The following is a 16,788-nucleotide window of genomic DNA, read 5'->3' on the forward strand; positions in this document are numbered from 1 at the left end:
CTGAGCAGACCATGCAATCGACAACGCAGCATACAGAGGATTCCATGATTAATCCATCCCTTTTGCTTTAACAGAATAGATTAAACATAACAGAAAATTTTAAAAGGAGGGATTCCAGGAGAGAATTAGTTCGTGTTCCGATCAAAACGTTTGCATGATATATAAACAAATTGCGCAAAAACAGGACACTACTGAGGCTCTAGGACCAGTGACAAAACAAAATTGGCACCAGGCCTCGTTGCATTATTGTGTCGGCTAAATTTCTGATCCGGTTGGGCTCCCGTGATTGCTAAAGTCATCGTCGAGAGATCTCCTGGTCGCTTCCCACAGCTGAGACTCGATTCCCAGCTTCTTCAGCTCATTAAGTCCTCTCTCAACTTGTTTACATAATTTTGCAGACAACAAAAGGTTGGGCCGTTAAAAGACTATTGGCTTTCATGGAATGTTTTTAGAGAAGCATCAGATAAAGAAAATGATATAACAAGTATAGTTAGTACAAGACAGTGCAAAGGATGACAGTAATGCGTGTTTGAAACTAAGGGTCTGATCAACTTTCAGAGAGGGAGGTTACCTTCTATGACATCGATTGTACCAACTGGATGGTTGCCTTGTTCTATCCAAAACTGTAGCCGCTCATCCGCTATATCTTCTTCTATGTCATGGTTTTTGGCTCGCCTCCAGAAGTAGGTTAACCATGCCTGCCATGTATTCGTAAGTTCTTGGAGACTTGGACAGTTCTGCCCGAAGGCTAATTTTGTGCAGCATCACATCGAATGAGAGATTTTGGTTTAAGCAAAATAAGGATGCTAGTTTGTTTTTTTACCTGCTTGAACCGTACATCATCCTGCTCTTCCTCGCTTAACTCTACGACCAGTTACAACACATAATTAGTAAAGTGAACTTATAGTGTTGATCACATGCCATGGATGTAAAAAGGAAAATTAGAGGAACTAACCCAAGGACTCTGTAGGGTTCTGACCTTCAGAAGAAGCTGGGCCTGTAGTGATTGGATGCTTAGTCATAATAAAACTAGACGTCATGCATAGCTGCAAGCCATTGATGTGTGTAATACAGTTGCGATATGTGGACCAGAAGTTGTAGATGTCATTGAGAAGTGCATAATCCAACAAAAAGAAGATACGGTGCACCAAAGCACCATCTAACGATGTGAAAAAAAAGGTGATTATATGGCATCACGTAGTGGCTTCCATATAGCAATAACTACACTAAGTGAGTTCCATCCATATAGCACATAGATAATGTTGGTCAATATAGCACCAAAATTCTTTGGGACTCTAGGTGACTTGTGCAGGGATGATTCTATGAAGCAGTTCTAATCACAATAAACTGCAATTCTTCAGCATATGAACAGAGATCATTGAACTAAACAGCTGAACTTAAAATAAAAATTTATCTAAAATTTTGTTGTGAAGTTATTTCATATGCTACATCTGCATTAAATGAGTTATCTTGTAATCAAGGTTTTTCATGGTGTCACAATCAGTCAGCATGTCACTTCTCATCATAAAGGGATCTGGTACAACCAAGCTTTCAAAATCACAAGTTATGTTATGCATTAAACATCAAGAACTGTTGGCACCCTCACAGTGAGGCTCACATATATTCCCTATGTACTGATTGTTGAGAAAAAGAACATATTTTATGAGTTCATCTTGATAGATATTGAAAAATATTGAGGTCAGAGGCCCGGGAAATGTCATACAACGTAAAGATTACAAGATAAAAGAATAAGAAATGAGTACATTTTGGAGAAGCCACCTGAGAGAGGTTTGATGCGTCGATGTTCTGCTAAAGCAAGCATGATGGCATCCTCTACCTTCAAAGGGGACATTAAACTATTAAGACTGCAACCCAAATGAGAAAGCAAATATAATTCTCTTCCATTTCGTGAGAATATTTAAAAGAAAATCCAGACATATATCGCATCTGATATATACTCCAAATGGCACATAGCTACTCAATCTAATGTTATATTAATACTCCGCACGGAGTAGTATAGTAGCATTTTGAAGTTTTATAAGTCCTTTTGCATTTCACTAATTACAAAAAAAGGGTGACACATTAATAATGAATTGTAGTTTCCGTACCACCTGATGCGACTGAGAAAGCAAACCAATATTTTGCAAAAACTTACTAGACCAACATGAGAATTGATTTTTTTTTTGAGAAAAATGAGAATTGACAGAAGATAACTTTCACATTCTAGAAAATTCTCAATGCAAATTTATGAACAGAAAGGTAATAAAAGATGAGAAAAAAGATCATGTGGTATCACATATCCTCCAAAAGAAAGATATATAGTAGATGGATACCAAAATAATAAATAGCAAGAGAAACCTTGAGTGAAGCTAATTCACGTAGTCCCCTCTCAACTAAAAGCATGTTCTCAATATTTCCATCTCCAGTCATATCATTCAAGTGACTTGCATCAGACATTTTACTTCTGGTCTCCATGTCAGCATTATCTGATAACATACGAACAATTTGTAGAGCAGATATGTTGTGATTAAAATGATGAATTTATGAGCTATGTGCACTTCAAAAGAATGATTCTTCATCTGGTGACGTCATTATGAAAATGAAGGGAATATATAAAATATCAACTCTCTTGATGAGAATTTTAGGGGACAGAAGTCCTTGGAATCATTCAGAAGTTGCATAGTGCAAAATTTAAAGTGGCAATCCTCCTCTGTTGCAACCACAAATTAAATATCAAAGAATAGACAGTCGACTTTGAACAACTCAAGTACATCCTGTAGATTTATTGAAACTATTACCAGCTATTTGACCTACTGAAGTTAAAGCATAGCTTTATTCTATTATAGATTTTGGCACTAAGTCTTGACATTTTATCTGAGAAAATCGTGCATAAGGTTTTTTTTCTCAATCTAAGCTATGAAGTGTCATGAACGGTGATAGTTTGGGCCTTATTTCAACGCCCATAAGATAGCAATTCGTTATAATCAAAGCACTTGCAAAGTAACCGAACATGAGAAACTTGAATCAACATCTTCACAAAAGATAGTCTTTGATAAGGAACCTGACCTGACAATGTTCCATCTCTAGCTTTTTGCCCAATTGACAGGACAACTTCAAGGGAAAGTGGTGCAAATGATGACCAGTAATCTTGTTTTTCTTCAGCAATATCTGAATGTATATCTAACAGAAAAGATAAACTCAGTTTAGCTAGCCAGAGAAAATGTAAACATCAAATTTATTTTGAAACAATTGACTGCCTGAAAAGGAAAACATACTGAAAGACAATAATTTCCAAATATACTTACTAAATTTAGTTATTTGACAAGGTGCATAGAACTAGCAAGCAGAATATTTTTCAAGGCAAACTATCCAAAGAATTATGCAATCTTTTGCATATCAATTTAAAAGAACAGAACAGGCAAGGGCAATAATGCATATATTTGATTCTTTCAGTCTTACAGTTTAACTCTATTTAAAATTTTACAAATTTTCTTACTCCCTTTTTATTTTTGTATTGTACTGATAGAATCTCTACATAGTACAAACATTTCAGAATTAGTTTAAATATACAGCAGAAGAAATACACCAACTTTATAAACAAGTGTTAGCAGCATGAAGTATCTCAATACCTAGTCTAACACATAGTTTCCAGTAGCGAGCGAGCCAACATCTCTTTAGAACCACCTCCTCCTAAAAAGGATTTTCATAAACAGTTTTAATGATATATCCATTGGCTAAGAAATGCCAAAGTATAAATAGGGAGGCAAACATACTCACCATCTCTTCTTGAGACAGGACCATTCTGTTGGTTGCTCCCTGGAGAGATCTTATGTCTGATCCAGTACTCTTTAGGCGCTGCGATGCAGATCTAGCTACAGAATTGGCAGCCTACCCAACAGCATAAATAAAGTTCAGTTTGCAAAATACAACTCTGGGAAGTTCATTCAGCAATAAGTAACCACATGGTGAAACTCCACCTTTGCTTCTGACCGAAGGGTTGTGATTTCATCACAGCTAGCACTGTTAGACCTTCTTGAAGCAATTCTCAATGCAGCCTAAGAGCACAACAGATCTTCGGAAAGAGTTAGTAAACAAAAATTTGCTCATCCGAAAGCACATGAACTCAACACTATTGGTGCAGAACAATTCATAAAAATGAAGCTCTAATAGGAAAAACAACTTTCATTTTAAATTGTTCCCTCAAATTTGAAAAGGTGAATCTTCATGCAAAAACCTACCTTTCTTTGTTCTAGCGCTGCATCCTTTCTGAGTCAAGACAGAAACATAGTTTAAAATGTGAAGCAATCCAAATATAAATATATAACAAGAAGATGTGTGTCTTGTTAAACTATACACCTGCTGATTAGATTGGCCTCTGGTTCTATGGCATCAGCAATAACAGCAGCCTGAAATGTGAACGTCAGAGATTGGTTGAAACAAAGTATGGACATCAAACAATGCAAGTGACATAAAAATGCAAGAAGATACTTCGATGCAAAAGGGCATATAAAACAGGAATTAGTCAATAAATTTTGCAGATTTAGACTAGAACTAATCTTCTGCTGCTGTACAGCTATCAGCTTGATAGGTCTGCTGAATGGCAACTGTTCCTCCCAGACAGTTGAAGCACCCAAGCTGCTGGTTGTTCTGGCCTCCTTCTGGGTCTTTTACTGTCAAGCCATTGATCGGAGTGCTAGAAGGGACATACAGAATGATTCTCTTGTTGAAGACAATAAATTAAGGTCAAATATGCAAACTTTGGATGTCCTTGCCCTCTTTGCTATTACAGTGTTGTTTCCCCAAAACCAATATTAGTAAACTTAAAAAGGAGTCAAAATTCCAATGCTGAAAATACGGAACAGATTAAGAGGGGCTAGCCAAAAAAATCACATAATCCAAATGGATTATGCTGCCACAGCTCTCGAAAGTTAAAAGCTAACAGAAAAATACGGTGATCAAATCAAGTTACTTCAGAAGGTATGTTAAATTTAGAATTTTATCACAAAAATAAGCATGTCTTACCATGTGCATGGACTTAACATCTCCATCCTCACTCCTTTCTTCTGCAAGGTTAAACTGAAAGATGCATGTTTGAGTGTTTCTAACAAATTAAAGTACAGAAATTAAATCCAAAATTGTGATTTCATCTCACTTTTTCATACATGCTGTCATTTTCCACTTGGAGGGTGTTAATCTGCAAAGGAAGCATAAAAATAATAACAGGAGCGTTTTATATAAGAAAGGTCGATCTTAAAGTAGAGGAAGACAGCTGTTTTGAGATTTTTGGCAGCTGTAGAATGAAGTCCATACAGCAGTCATATTACATTTGGGCATAAGGACTGAAGTGTAGAAGAGATCGAATTCATATTACAGGACAATCTCAAGTAGTATATAGGATGTTCTGCACTTTCTAGCATTAATATTCAAAATTTTGTTCATGGCAGAAATCACCTCATCATGAAGAGAAGAAGAGGTCCGCCGTGCTCTCAGAGAGCTTCCTAGATCAACTGATCTCCTAAGGATGATGTAGCCTATATTACTTATTAGTGATGCAAAAATAATATTCAAAAGGAAACAAATACTCAGGTACTTGCTGTTAATTAACAACACAAACGACTTCCGAAAGTTGAGGGAAAAAACACATTAATTGTTAGTAGCTGAACTACTTGGAGTAGCACATGCATGTATTTTGTAACAAGTTTCTGTTTCTACATTTCTACATTTGCCATTTAACTTGATACTATTCCAGCCTTGTTATATTTTATTTACTCCAAAGCAACAACTTGGATACACATCTATGAAGAAATTTACTCTTAAATTTATATAGATGACGATAGGTAGCAGCATTTAGGGTAACTTCCCAATGCAAAACATATTAATCAACATTTACAGATGTTATATCCATTCAAAAGATCATGATAATATAGCACTTACAACATAAAATTAGCAAAAGAACAAATTCATCAAATTTCCATTGAACAACAAAATGACAATACAATCTATTGCTTTGCTCTGCAGTTCAATTTCTGTGCTGATTAAATGAAGACATCTCACAAATATGTGGTATATAAGCTATAGTCTCAAACAAAAGGAGCAGGCAGTAGCACAGTACCATACATGGCATACGAATTTATTACATAGGACATGTTATTAGCATCCTTTTGAATGCATAGCCATACTCATTTGGAAGGAACTTAATACAAGAGTGTTTGATCAGAAAACAAGCACAGCAGTCCACCTGTTCGCGGATATCAAGGATGAAATTTCCATTTGGAAAGAAGCTGGGATGTTCAAAAACCTTATTGAGTAGTACCCTGTTCTAAGTCAGGAGCTTGCTCCTAGGCTCTCTCAGGTTTCGACAGCGTCCTGTCGATGCAATTTGTATCTTGTAACCCATTTTCCCCAATATAAATAGAATTGGTCGGCCCAGCCAAAAAAGAAAAAAAAAAGGAATGCATAGCCATACTGAACTGAGTAAAGGGAAGCTATATATCAAGCAATTCAAACAATGCAGTATGAAATTTGCCATGCGCAACACCTGAAACATGAGAGCACGGAAATCCTTACCTCTGCTCCCGCCGGTTTACCACGGGGGACTCCAACCCTGCACCGCTCGTCGCTGGCCGGGTCTGCTGCTTGATTGATGGTATCATTGGAACCGACTTCCCAGCCGTGTATCGGTTCGTCAGCGACGGCGGTCGGTTCACTTGTGTCTGATCCGCAAGGTAACGACCTATCTAAAATGCACACAATTACATGCCACCGCTTAGCACGCATAGCACCATTCCCCATTGGTAATCACAAGTAACAAACGACACCAAATCATCATCGGAAACACACGAATGCGTGGTGTAAAATCACAAATTAGCAGGCTGATTTGAATTATTAGGGGAAAAAAATTAGGTATGCAGGATTGGCGATTGAATGCCGCTGGGTGATGGAGTGAAATGGGGGAATGGGTTGCGGTTACCGAGGGGGAAGGGGAGCGGGTGGCGGTGCGCCGGGGGGTGGAGGAGAGCTCGATGGGCGGGCCCGAGAGCTCGTACTCGTCGTCGTCGCTGCCGCTGCCGCCGTCTCCCCCTCCGCCCCCGCCGCCTCCACCCCCCGCGCCGTCGGTGGACGCCATGACCCGCGCGAGCCTCTGCGCCGCGGCCCGCGCGGCGGTGTTGTGCGCGCGCGACCCCCTCCGCCCGACGGTCGACGCGGCCCCGGCGCCCCCGAGCGACCCCGCCCGCGCGTGGCGGTGGACGGGCGACGCCGTCGGCGACCCCCCGCCAGGCGGCGACGTCTGCGCCGAGCCGCCGCCGCCGTGGTGGTGCGCGTACGCCCCGCCGCCCCTCCTCGCGTACCCGCCCGCCGGGCTTGCCGGCCGCGACAGCCGATCCATCGCCGCGTGCGATCGGGAAGGCAGCCTCTCCCTGCCTGCGTCGCGATCCCCTCCTCCGATTCGTCGCGGGCGAGAGAGAGAGGGGGGAGAGGGAGAGGAAGTGGAGGTGGAGGAATGGGAGGTGGTGGTTTCCGTTGGAGGCGGAGGCGGGGAACGTAACGGTCTCGAGTTTCGAGGGGAGGAGGACACGGGAGCGGGACCGGGATCTTCTGTGGCCAAGAATCTGCGAGCTCGGATCTGCTTTCACTTTGGAAAAATTGCGAAAACCCCGTCCAAATCTTCACTTAAAAACATCACTCATTCAGTATCATGAGGTCATTAACTTTTTGTCACCATTCGTATTATTTAAAAAATTTACACAAATATATAAAATTTAAGTTATAAGCAAAATGTATTAGTAATAGGGCTATATCCGTTTCATATTGAAAGACTTTTTAGCCTTATTTAAATTCATCAATTGATGAATATATATAATTTATATATATGTTTATATTTATTGGCATCCATATGAATCATAGTCAAGATTAGAAAGTCTTGTATTGTGAAATAAAGGGAGTACTATTTTAGTGTTACGTGGAAATCTTTGCGAGTCCATAATTATCTACCTGCTCATATGTTGATCATTTGTGTTCTCAGTAAGAACTTTCTCCATAATATTTTCTAGCTGATTCTCACCACCATTATGTTCATCGGCAACATTAAGTGTTTGATTATTGGAAGGACCTTGTGATTCTTTTTCTTTATTTTTATGTTTTTCACAGCCAGATTTATATTTTATAGCATAAATTGTACTTTGGACCACCTTTTATTATTCAAGTTTTACTTTGAAGTGCCTTTAAACATATTCTTTTATTTTGAACCAGATAAATTTACCATTGTTGTAAAGTAGACCACTATCATATCTAACCTTCTTTCAGCAAATATTTGAATTGCACGAGTGTATCGAAGCCAATGTGTTTAAGGTAGTTGATATGTACTCCCTCCATGTTTAAATATTTGAACTAACCAACGTCATATAAAAAAATAAGAGGGAGTACTCAATAAAAAGTTTGGGGTGTTCCAAACAGTAATAATGATAAATTTACCCTATTCAAAACAAAAAAGATGATAAGTTTATGGGTGATCTTAAGTGAAACTTAGGCAACAAAATATATGAACCATAATTTACTCTGTTTTATGTAATCGAATTGCAGAAGACATGGCTTAGAAGTTAAAATATTATATAATCTAAACACATATAGATACAAAATAAAAAGAACAAAAATTAATGTTGCACTATTGCTACTTAAGCCTACTATTGTGTGTGCACGTAACATTTCGAGTTGGGGCATGTGCTGTCACATAGTCAATACTCTCTTAGGGCATTTATAATGCAGGTATCCCTATCGAATAGTCTCAATATGCTATGGAGTAACGTAGGCTTAAACCATTCATATAAAAATTAGATATCTTACAGTGCAATTATCTCAACTAGTACCTTCAAGTTTATATGTTAGTCCTTATCATTTTTCTATTTTAGTCATGATACTTCTGTCAGTTTATATAAAGGTCCAAAATTTTACACTAAATGACTCAAAATCCACAAACTAATATAAAACCACTCCTCTCCACCATACTTGTTCACCTGGACTATCCTCCCCTTTCCTCCGTTACTTCTCTTCAGCGATGAGTGGGTCTAGAATAACACCGAGTTCAACATCAGCCTGTCAAATTTAGGCTCAAGCTAACTAGATCTGGCCTATGCGAACAAGCTCGATGGCGTAGAGCCACATAGCGGGGAAATCCAATGAGCTCGTTAGATCCAGGGATGACAGCGAGGTCCACGGTGTAAATCTAGCGGAATAGCTCGGGTTAGATCCTAGTCGACAATGACCACCGCGCAGAGCAGCCTCGGCACGTGGTAGGGTGACGCATCCGCCCAATGCGTATCCCCGCCATGCCCCTACCCCCTGCCCTGCTCTAGACAACCGTGTCCTGCAAAAAATGTGTGTCCTAGTGAAGCTACTCATCCCACCCTTTCTCACCTCCACGGTGAACGCAACGTGGTGACTCACTACATCCCTGCACTCACTACGTCCCTACACTGTGAATGCTTTTAGAGACGAGCCTATGGACCAACATGTGTATCATTGTCAGCTTGCTCCACCGTGAACCTCTCACACTCAAGACTGATGTGTTATAAGTGACTACTCATTGCTACTCATGCAAGCAGATAGAAAAATTGGAAGTGCATCAAAGATTTAAACTCCAAGAACAAACTTGACCGTTCCTTAGAACTATGGCAACTTCATTTCGTAAAGAGGAAGTACTTTCTACAAATCCAATATAACCAATACAAAGCATGTGTTTATTCTCTATGGACAACATTTAAATTTACAGATGAATTATACACTTGGAACAATGGCTTCCAAAAAGAACCTATAACAGCTTAAATACGTCGTTCTACACAAACTATCTGCACCAGATATGACAGCAATACACAAATGGTATCCAGGAACAAAATTGAGTGGTCTGTGAAAATTTACAGAAATGTTTACACCTTCAGAACCTTAAGCTCAACTATGTTCAGCCTCAGTCACAGTACCCAGTTGAGATCCATGGGTGCTCCTCTCCACCGGTGAACCAGGAACAAATGGAACAAAGCCTCGGCCCCCGAACACCGGGCGCATAAATCTGTCATCAAACTTGCGCCACACGCGATGAACGGAGCGAGTTGGAATGGTGAGAAGAAGCTGAAGGTTGTTCTGAGGGGAGGCCTGACCTACATCAAAGTCAGCAGACCCCAGCAAGCTTCCAAGAAGTGGGTCTATGATTGACTGGCTTGAGAGATCAGCTGCCATGTCAGGCCTTGGTGGGATGAGGAGATTGAGCAGAGGCTTGGTAAGAAAACCAAAAACCTGAACCAAGTATTGATGATGTATACATTAGCAAAGTGATTAATTTGATTATTTTCTTTGTTCACGATGGAAACAAAATTGTATGACATCACTTCTTTTCTAGATCAAACAGGATCATATACATCGATAATCCTCATATGACTGCATTGTTCATGGATATTTCACTTAATCTGTAAGCATCATATAAAGAAATGAGCAATACTACATTAAGATTGCTAATTCTCATATAACCTATTGATTATTGGCTGAACAATATATAGCAAGCACGAACAAAACTGCACATATCTAACAACAGATCACTAGAAATACACCTGCTGAGCAGAAAATAACCATCCAAGAAAACAATGGAGAGAAGGCATATCATCCTTACCATTGTGCTGAACAGCACAACAATGACTGTGCTGGTGATCATGATAGCATTAATTCGCAATTCAGTATGACCAGATGCGGTGAACTGCAAAGGTTTATCAGAATGTTACACATTAGACCATGTAGATAATAAAAAGAAAGTTTGGACAAATATTGCTGTAGTGGTTACAAATCATTTTCAGAGAGGCAGGTTTTTAGTTCCTATGAGTAAGCATCAAGCATCACCTTGTGATATGCAAGTGCTATTGACACTGCTCCTCTCATGAGACCTGCCCACCATATGATTACCTAAATAATAATCCCATCATAGTTAGCTGCTTACCTCCTGTTTTCAGGAGGAAAACAAAGTGAAGTACATAGGCATAAAAAAAGGTCAATACTAACTTGCTGCTTGAAGGAGATCTTTGGGCGTGTCTCTTTTTTACTTAGATTGGATAAGAAAGACAAAGGGAATACAAATGCTGCTCTTCCAACCATAACCAAGCCCAATATAGTTGCACTTAAAGCAATTGGTTTCTTAGGACTGCATCATAAGGGAAACAGATTTAAATTAGTCACGTAACATAGTTATGTTCAGAGAAAAACATGGGCAAGACATGCAATGCAGATGCTGTTGTGAACCTGTATTCAACAGTATCCACCATGCCAAACAACAACTAATAGAAGCTTGAAAATGTTCTTTGCAGACTTCTCCAAACTGAAAAATAAAAGGTGTTGACTTTCTCTCATCAACAACAGAACCATCCACACATAGAATACTTAAGTCAGCTGACAGAACCATCAATCTAAGCAGAAACTGAGCAAATTACAGCATCCCTAGTGTGATGGAAAAGGTTCATGGAGGCAATTGTTCAAAGCATTACCGGTGGGGACTTGAATAAGGTTTTAGAATTCAGACAAAAAAAGCAAAGCGAATCTGTTGTTTGAACCAAAGCAAAAAACAAAGAAACTTCATCAAGCCTTTCAACAAATGGAAGGGGCAGCAGGTGAGGTCCTTGGCAGATAGGAGAGAATGGATCAGAGAACACAATCACTTGTTTTTATTCTGACTGTGGATCCCACCAATGAATAACACACTACACCAGATTATCCAAACCGAATCATCGGATTATGGGCCTCATCTTTTACTTATACATGAAGTTTGTTGCACATAGCTGGGAAAATAATGTACACACAGCAGAAACTTTATAAATTATTCATGGACAAAAACACACCTGCTGCTAGCTAATTTCCATTTTTCAATGTCCAGTGCATCCATCCCAACATAGAGAAATAGAAAAATTTCAGCAATGAAAGATAAAGTTGCAAAAGTGTGCCTACAAAACGAATGAAGTATATCAGGAAGCCATATAACAAAATATTTCATATAAAATAAACCACAATGGTTGCCAGTAACACTGATTATCAGACAGTACATACTTGGTAGTAATCCTAGAGCTTTCTGTCACATTATGCCAAGTGTAATGTGACATTACTATTCCGGAGAAGAAAACAGTGAGGATGCCACTCAGATCTAGCAGCTGGAATTATATGAAAGGATCAGGAAAATAGCAATATCATTCAGTTCGGAAAATGCTGGTGCAAAGTGAGAAAACATTGCCAAATTATTTACTCTTAGTATTATATGGATATGATGTGATAATTGATAAATCTCTGAAATAATTTGACATAGAAATTTGCTTATTTTGAAGTTCTTATAGTTTATAGGCACTCACCATCGACAGCATATATGAAAGGTACGCCATGAGTATCATGATAGCAACTTCTCTGTCCGTTGAGTGTCTGCATAACACCACAAGCTTTCCACAGATTTTCATATCTATGTAAAAAAAATAAAAATACTTTGTTGTGTGACAAAATCATATCAAAGCAGACCTGGCAAAACCTAGTTTCTTGATAATATAGGCACTAAGCAACCCAGCCTGCCAAAGTGAGTACCAGCAGTTAGTCCAAAAAGACATGGACAGATAAATCATCAGGAAATAAGGCTTAGCAAATGGAAAGAAGAAAGATCAGCAGAGCATGTCTAAAACAAAGAGACTTACAACTACTCCAAGAAGGGTACTGGTGAAGAATAGGTAGAGAAAATTTCCAATGAACGCTAGTAGAACAAGACTGTCGAAATTAGCAATGTCAATGTTTTCAATTGCATTAAAGAGCACAACAGATGTAGCATCATTGACAACCCCTTCACCGAAAACTAGACTGTAGAGTAGGGGCGTTTCGTCCTGGTTAAGCACCTGGAAGTAACAAATTTGTATATTTAATGGTGTGTTTTTTTCATTTTACAAGACAATAATGGCAGGTAACTAAATGGAAAACCTGTAAGGTGCAAACAGAATCTGTTGCTGAGAAGATCGCCCCAATTGCTGCATATATGGATTAAAGAAAAAGATAAATACCCAGCAGAATGACAATGTATACAATGGTACCCAAAGTCCAATTAGTTGCTTCATAATTTTGAAGTGCAGAAAGGTCAAGACTAAAGTATCTAACCAAGATAGTCCCCAAGCTGGAGTGGACCAACGTCAAGTTTTTTGAACAATGCCATAGCACCTGATATATCCATTGGAATAAAAGAAATCTTAGCGGCCAAATCAACATATCAAATTTGAAGGATGCAATGATACTTTGAGCAAATCATATTTTTAGATTGTTTCCTGTGTGCATATGAGTTCCATAAACTCATGAGTTCAAATGCAAGGTTTGATACTTTGAACAAATCATGTTTGACAGATTGTTTACTGTGTGCATATTTTTTGCCGGGACGGCCAAAGAAGTTTCCTGTGTGCACATGAGTTCCATAAATTCATCAGGCACCAGGAGTTTTTTGGTGGGCCCAGCAAAATCAATAGGTGCCTTTCATTTAGCGTGTGACACGTCCATTTTCTTATTTCACAAATTTTCAAATATCTAGACTAGGGCACACCCTAATCTGTTTGAAATTATAAATTTGGCTTCTGTTCTGAGTCACTACCATGTGAACCTGTAGGAGTCAGTAAGGACTGGAAATACTTATCAACTTTGATACAAACTATACACTTTTGTTAGTGTGAGTGACAAGATATTAGTATAAACTTATCCTCATATTCTTCTGATGCTCTACATTTTCAAACTAAAAGTCCATAAAGCTTACATGCTCCACCTGGTAGTTTAACCCCATGGTGGTACCATTGACTCATTGAGTAATGAATACAGTACCCCAAATAACCATGCATCTAAAATACATACTTTTTTTAAGTCCATCTACACAACTGAATAAAAAATTGCAGCTGCCTTATTCGTACTGCTTTGTAGAAGTTTCATGCATCATGTATCAGTGATTGGCTTAGACATGATGTTTAACTCTATTAACCCATGTTTAACTTATCTTTATTTGGTTTCAAATGTTAAACACCAAGATTTTTTGTATTTTGGTGTAAATGTTCATACAATTGGTTAGAATTCAGCAACTTACCTAGAGATATTATTACAAAGGATATCAATGTCCCAACAGCACCAAACAAAATAATTGTCATAAAATTGCGGAAGAATTGCTTCTTCTTTACTTGAAACCTGGAGAGTAGATGTATTTCAGTTAAAAGCTACACTTATATAAAAAGTAAGTTAAGACTATTACATCGATGATAGGATCAAATGTTTTAGCAAGTAAAATACACATGTTTCTGCATAAAAGATATAAATGCTGGACCCTTATAATGTTATTATAAATTTATTAACTAATCCAAAGAAATACACAGGAAATCCACATCAAGCAATTCAGTTACTGCAGGAATGCATGCGATTTCCTAGGTTCAAAACAGGGCAGAGTAAGGGTGCTGATTCTCTATGAAGTCTGTACTTGCATGGTCAAGCAAAATAATCCAAAATACTCACAAGCTTACTCGCATTCAGTAAGAAGTAGGGATGATTATACATACTTGGATCCACTCATCACCAAATCCTCTAATTGTAAAAGGGCTCCATGTACTACTGTGATACAATCCAAGCCCATAATTCAGGGGGAAAACAATTGTTTGGGACAGACATGATAGTTTAATTAATTTTTCAATATAATTTCACAGGAATGGATGGGCAGTTGACTATTTCATACATCCAGTTCAACAAGTGTACCTTCACGTTCAAAAATCACATGTGTTTGAGGAAATCCTAAAAACAAGGGTTTGATAAATTTTCAAAGAAATATGAATATCATTTATACAGAATGGAAAAAATATATCACCATGTGTATACTTCTGAAACATGTGAAATTCTCGATTGAATTCTATTGTGTGTATCTTGTTCTCAAGATTAAAGTTTAGCCAATGCTGAATTAAACAAAGACAAGACTTTACGTTTCCTTGTACAGAAAAACAAAAAAACAGTTCCATTTCGGTTGGGAGCTAGCTACATGAAACACAGAAAGCTCACCCAGCATTAAATATGATCGGTGGAAGCAAATAGATGAAGAAGAGGTCCTCACTGAACACAAGAATGTGTGAGTTCTTCCCACCACTGACGAGCAGAATCACACCTCCGGTGATCAGCCCCTGCAAGCGCCAACCCAACAGAGCAAAATTCAAACCACACCCATGCGAGGCAAAACCACAAACACCTGGTGTGCGCAGGCCAGAGAATTTCCCCCCACCATGACAAGCGCGGTGATGGATTCATTGACCCACCGGTTCCCCTCCAGCAGGTGCCCGATCACAATGCAGCTGCACAGCAGTGCCACGAAGATGTTGATCGCGACGATCGAGTCGTAGTCCGACACCGACAGCCCGCCGGATTTGAGAACGAGCGCTCCCAAATCCAGCCCCATCCCGACCGCCACCTCAGTAGATCCTCCTCAGCTCCCGCTCCGCTCCCAGCGACCTGCAAGCATCCAAACGAACAATTCTCAAATGCCCAGTGGACCATTTGCTCACTGCAAGCAAGCAGCAAGCAGCTCAAGTAGATCTCTCCATTATTGCCTCAGCACTGTAGCTTCCCACGAAGCACTAAGCTGCACAATCGCACAAAACAACCGCAGCTTATCCCGTCTTGCTCATGAACAAAAAGCAACAAGATACGAGCTGCACACAGTTCATACCCATCCCAACTTCTCGATTTCGATCAGGCACAGCATCAAGAAACCAAACCGATCCCGCGCCACCTCCTCTCAAGAAAAGGAGCCCCAAAAAAATAAAAAAAAACCAATCAAAATCTTCGCGCGCACCTGGGCGGACCGCGGACGCCGCGGATGCAGATTCAACGAGGCGGCCGGGCCACCCTGATCTGCAGAGAATCAGAAGAAGAAGAAGAAGAAGAAGAAGAAGAAGAAGAAGAAGAATCTGGAGGCGAGCTTGAGCTTCCCGTGGAGAGAGGGAGATTCAGAGAGAGACGTGAGGAGGAACGGTGGCGTCCATCTGGCCATGAGACCATCAGAAAATGGAGGGTGGAAATAAACAAAATCCAAACGGTCAAACGGGCCCCACGTCGCAGTGGGCCGGTGCACCGTAAGGATGACAAGTGGGGCCCCGAGGTAAGGGGCCCGCGTGTCAGTGGGCATGGCTGGGGGGTTCTGTTTCTTTTTTGTTTTGGTTGTTTAAGCCTGCGATGTGGGGAGAGACTGAGGCCGACGTGGCATGGGGCGTGTGGGGGTCATGCGAGCTGAGTTCATTTAAGACGAAAGATCTTTTTCATAATTACTATCTCCGATTCGTATGGTAAGATGTTTATTTTTTAACAATATTTGATCATTCATCTTATTTATAAATTTAGTATAAATATAAAAAATAATAAGTTATGTTTAAAGCTTTTTTATAATAAAGTAAGTCGCAAGCAAAATAAATAATATTTCATAATTTTTGAATAAGGTAAATGGTCAAATATTACAAGAAAAAATTAAACATTTTATCTTAGGGAGTATTTAATAACGTAAACGATAAAATTAATTGTTATGAATGATTTTTTTTATAAAAAATATTATAATAATTTTTTATATAAAATACATCCGTGAGAAACTCTAAAAATATGTGCTGAAAACGAGGAGAAAACTGAGAATAATCTCAACCAGCGAACACAAATGCGAGTAGTCTATGCTGCCCGTGAGAGCCCAAGATTGCGAATGGATGGATGATTGCGATCGGTTTGGATGACGATGACGATTCATGT

General features: G+C 39.3%; 2 protein-coding genes across 3 annotated transcripts; both read right to left on the reverse strand.

The window, feature by feature from the left end:
- Positions 1-112: 112 nt before the first annotated feature.
- Positions 113-7,489, reverse strand: LOC102713547 (coiled-coil domain-containing protein SCD2-like). Of its 2 annotated transcripts, XM_015836949.2 has the most exons (17): positions 6,971-7,469; positions 6,568-6,737; positions 5,452-5,515; positions 5,153-5,194; positions 5,023-5,076; positions 4,357-4,406; positions 4,239-4,266; positions 3,978-4,055; positions 3,778-3,888; positions 3,630-3,690; positions 3,067-3,180; positions 2,359-2,486; positions 1,780-1,837; positions 956-997; positions 824-864; positions 572-698; positions 113-377 (listed from the first exon to the last, which is right to left on the reverse strand). In XM_015836949.2, the coding sequence occupies exons 1-17, from the start codon at positions 7,385-7,387 to the stop codon at positions 256-258; spliced, it is 1,707 nt and encodes a 568-aa protein (XP_015692435.2). In that variant the 5' UTR covers positions 7,388-7,469; the 3' UTR covers positions 113-255. The 2 variants fall into 2 exon arrangements, 1 of the variants encoding a protein (XP_015692435.2); XR_005811764.1 differs by lacking the exon at positions 113-377 and having other exon boundaries at positions 648-698; positions 1,764-1,837; positions 6,971-7,489.
- Positions 7,490-9,676: 2,187 nt separating this feature from the next.
- LOC102716780 (sodium/hydrogen exchanger 2-like) lies at positions 9,677-15,983 on the reverse strand. The gene is made up of 15 exons (XM_006653982.3): positions 15,851-15,983; positions 15,281-15,507; positions 15,064-15,182; positions 14,111-14,208; positions 13,150-13,209; positions 12,976-13,022; positions 12,699-12,893; positions 12,529-12,575; positions 12,369-12,435; positions 12,073-12,173; positions 11,868-11,969; positions 11,038-11,176; positions 10,879-10,941; positions 10,655-10,738; positions 9,677-10,284 (listed from the first exon to the last, which is right to left on the reverse strand). Exons 2-15 carry the CDS (start codon positions 15,452-15,454, stop codon positions 9,943-9,945), a joined length of 1,638 nt encoding a protein of 545 aa, XP_006654045.1. The 5' UTR covers positions 15,455-15,507; positions 15,851-15,983; the 3' UTR covers positions 9,677-9,942.
- Positions 15,984-16,788: the final 805 nt, after the last annotated feature.

Source organism: Oryza brachyantha, chromosome 5, assembly GCF_000231095.2.
Source record: "Oryza brachyantha chromosome 5, ObraRS2, whole genome shotgun sequence".
NCBI classification, from domain to species: domain Eukaryota; kingdom Viridiplantae; phylum Streptophyta; class Magnoliopsida; order Poales; family Poaceae; genus Oryza; species Oryza brachyantha.